Source organism: Helianthus annuus, chromosome 17, assembly GCF_002127325.2.
Source record: "Helianthus annuus cultivar XRQ/B chromosome 17, HanXRQr2.0-SUNRISE, whole genome shotgun sequence".
Lineage (NCBI taxonomy): Eukaryota > Viridiplantae > Streptophyta > Magnoliopsida > Asterales > Asteraceae > Helianthus > Helianthus annuus.
Window position 1 is genome coordinate 81,250,514 of NC_035449.2, and position 2,766 is coordinate 81,253,279.

Here is a 2,766-nt window from a genome sequence, read left to right on the forward strand (position 1 = left end):
TTTCTGGAGCTTATTCTGATATATACAAATATACAAATATACAGATTAGTTTGATTTAGGAACCCAAATCTGTTTCATTTCAAATCTATCGTGGTTTTGACCCACTTTGACCTCTTTTTGTTTCCAAAGATACGCAGTTGAATCAACCAGATTTTTAACAGATTTCTTAAGATAATTTAGTTGCTGCGTGACGTTTGTAATAAAATCATGTTCTGGTTTATGAAACTTTTTTGGTTTTACAATGTTTCGCTGTATGTCCTAAATGACCACAGCGAAAACATCTTTTATGTCTGGGTCTTTTGGTGTGAGAAGATGATGTATGTGATGAGAGTCTTGAACTTTTTGCTTTCTTCATTTTCTTGTCCACTCTGCTTTCATCTTCGGGAAATTCTTCATCACTGTCTGAATCGAGTGAGCTTTCAGACGTGTCGTCTTTGCTTGAATTTTGTTCTTCACTTGCTTCATAACTTGAACATTCGAAGCTTTCATCACTTGTTGCTTGATCTTCAGTTGAGATTTCTGACTGCGAACTTTCTGATGTCTGTTCATCTTCTGTGGCAATGTCGCTTGATTCTACATTATCTTGATCTTCAGTAGCTTTCTTTTCTGATTCTGTCATACCTGTTCTGGAAGGAATAAATTCGGGAATTTCCTTTGTAAGGAATTTTCCAAAGCTATTCCTTTTTAATTCTGGCACAAATACAGGAGATTCACAAGCAACATTATCATCACGACACGCATAATTCAAACCATGACATTCAGACACATAAGGTTCATGATCACGGGTCTCAAATGTAGGCACATGGCCCTTACAGTCATCCACAGATTTAGTTTTAGGCACTTGGCCATTACAGTCATCCATCCTACTTAAACTATTACATTCATCCTTAACATTGTTTTTAGAACAATTCCAGACGAACCAGTTAACGGTGGAATAACTGTCGCCTGAATAACCAATTCCTATTTTTGACCCTCCGCAGTCTCCATCATCATCGCACACATCTTCTTTACACTCAATGGAATCTGCATCGCTTTTAGAACAGTTAGCAGTTGTCTCATTTTCATAAAATTCATTTTGTTCAACTGAGGCCTTTTCATTTATGAGATCATTTTCGGGATGAGGAGTAGGCATAGGCACGTAGTTTTTGCTGTGAGGCGGAAAGAAAAGTTTTCTTTCATTTCCGTGCCTATCCTTATAACCAATCCCGTCTTTCACAAACGTTGGTCGTTGGCAATTTTTGATGTCAGTAAAGGCCTTTTGACTGACATTCCATTTATCTATTATAATCTGGAGTTTGTTCTTTTCATTTAACGCTTTTTCTAACCTTTCAGTTAGATCATTTATGATAAAATCTTTTCTAAACACAAATTCTTTAAGAGTTTGCATTTCAGCCAAAGTTGAGTTCAACTTTCTCTGATATGCAGCCTCATTTTGTTTAAGCTCATTATTAATTTTCAAAGCTTTGTCCTTTTGCCTTTCAAACTCCAGATTTAGGAATTTATAATGTGCCACGACATCAACGCATGCTTCGGAGCATAACTTCTCCTTGAAACTAAGTGGAATACTATTTACCAAGTCTCTGTCAGCCTTCTCTTTTGATGCATCTGCTTTCATGGCTGTAGCTTGAACCTTATCCTTTCCTTTCTCAGCATCTTTTTCAGCTTTATCACCAGACTCCACTGAAGGCAGAATACCTTTCAATCCCTGGTCAGCATCATTGTTTCCAGTTGGGATTCCCGTTGTCTGCTTCTCAAAGTGTTTTGCAGATGATTCACTAGAGATTTTGGCCATCAGTGCTTTGTTGACTTGTTCCTTAGCTTCAGTGATCTCTTCGCTCCAGTCATAGTCTTCAACAACCAAAGCCTTCGGTGTGCTGGGAGAAGCGTTGCTTTTGTTCTCTTCGGCAGTGATCTGTTTAGCAGCTGGAGTAGCTTCACTGTTTCCCTCTTTCAACATCGGACAGTCACGCTTGAAGTGTCCAAGATTCTTACAATTGTAGCACCTCAGCTTAGACTTGTCAAAACCAGCTTTTCCAAGACCTAATCGCTTGCCTGTCTTGTCTTGAAACTTCTTCAATCTCAGAGTGATCATGGCCATTTGCCATTTCAGATCCATCTCTTCCATATCATCTGGATCAACCTGATACATGTCTTCGGCAGTAAACATTTCCTTCCTCAATTCCCCAGACATTAGGGCTTCATAGCTGCTTAGGAAAGTGTTGAAGAGTGCCACGTTCTCGGTTGAAACTTTCAGTGCTTGAGTATCGACAGTGATCGTTTTCTCGACAACTTGTGGGGCTTTAGATGCGCTTGCGGAAGCATTTCCATAAATTAGATCAGAAGCTTGTGGAGTAATGCCCCCTGAAGCGAGAAACGCTACATTCTTCAGTCCTGCTGAAGGTTGAGTTGCTTTAGGTTGATATCCAGCAGTGTTCATCTCTCTCTTGTTTACGTCCATTTCAAATGCCCTTAGAGTGTTGATCAGATCTGTCAGAGTAACAGGATTAGGATTGTTGAGGAATTCCTTCTTGATCATCATACACTGCAAGCTCCATTCCTTGGGGAGCGAGTCAAGCAATTTCTTTATTGCAGCACGATTGGTTACAGGATTTCCAGCTTTCTTCATTTTGGTCATCATGTTTAGGAAGCGGCTAATGTGATCAGACAAGCTCTCTCCACGGACTCCGCAGAACATGTCGTATTGCTTCTGCACCATATCTCTCTTGCTTTCGATCAGTTCTTCATTTCCCTCATAGTACTCGATCA

The 2,766-nt window shown here is 39.7% G+C and overlaps 1 protein-coding gene across 1 annotated transcript; it reads right to left on the reverse strand.

Moving 5' to 3' along the window:
• Positions 1-698: 698 nt before the first annotated feature.
• On the reverse strand, positions 699-2,002 carry LOC118489195. Its single transcript, XM_035986881.1, has 2 exons — positions 1,574-2,002; positions 699-1,023 (listed from the first exon to the last, which is right to left on the reverse strand). The coding sequence occupies exons 1-2, from the start codon at positions 1,955-1,957 to the stop codon at positions 961-963; spliced, it is 447 nt and encodes a 148-aa protein (XP_035842774.1). The 5' UTR covers positions 1,958-2,002; the 3' UTR covers positions 699-960.
• Between the last annotated feature and the right edge of the window lie 764 nt (positions 2,003-2,766).

Coding starts and splice junctions, on each gene's coding strand:
- LOC118489195 (XM_035986881.1), bottom strand. CDS start 1,957: ATGTTGAAAGAGGGAAACAGTGAAGCTACTCCAGCTGCTAAACAGATC. Junction 1,024..1,573: donor AGAAGGCTGACAGAGACTTG/GTAAATAGTATT, acceptor AAAGCGATGCAG/ATTCCATTGAGTGTAAAGAA.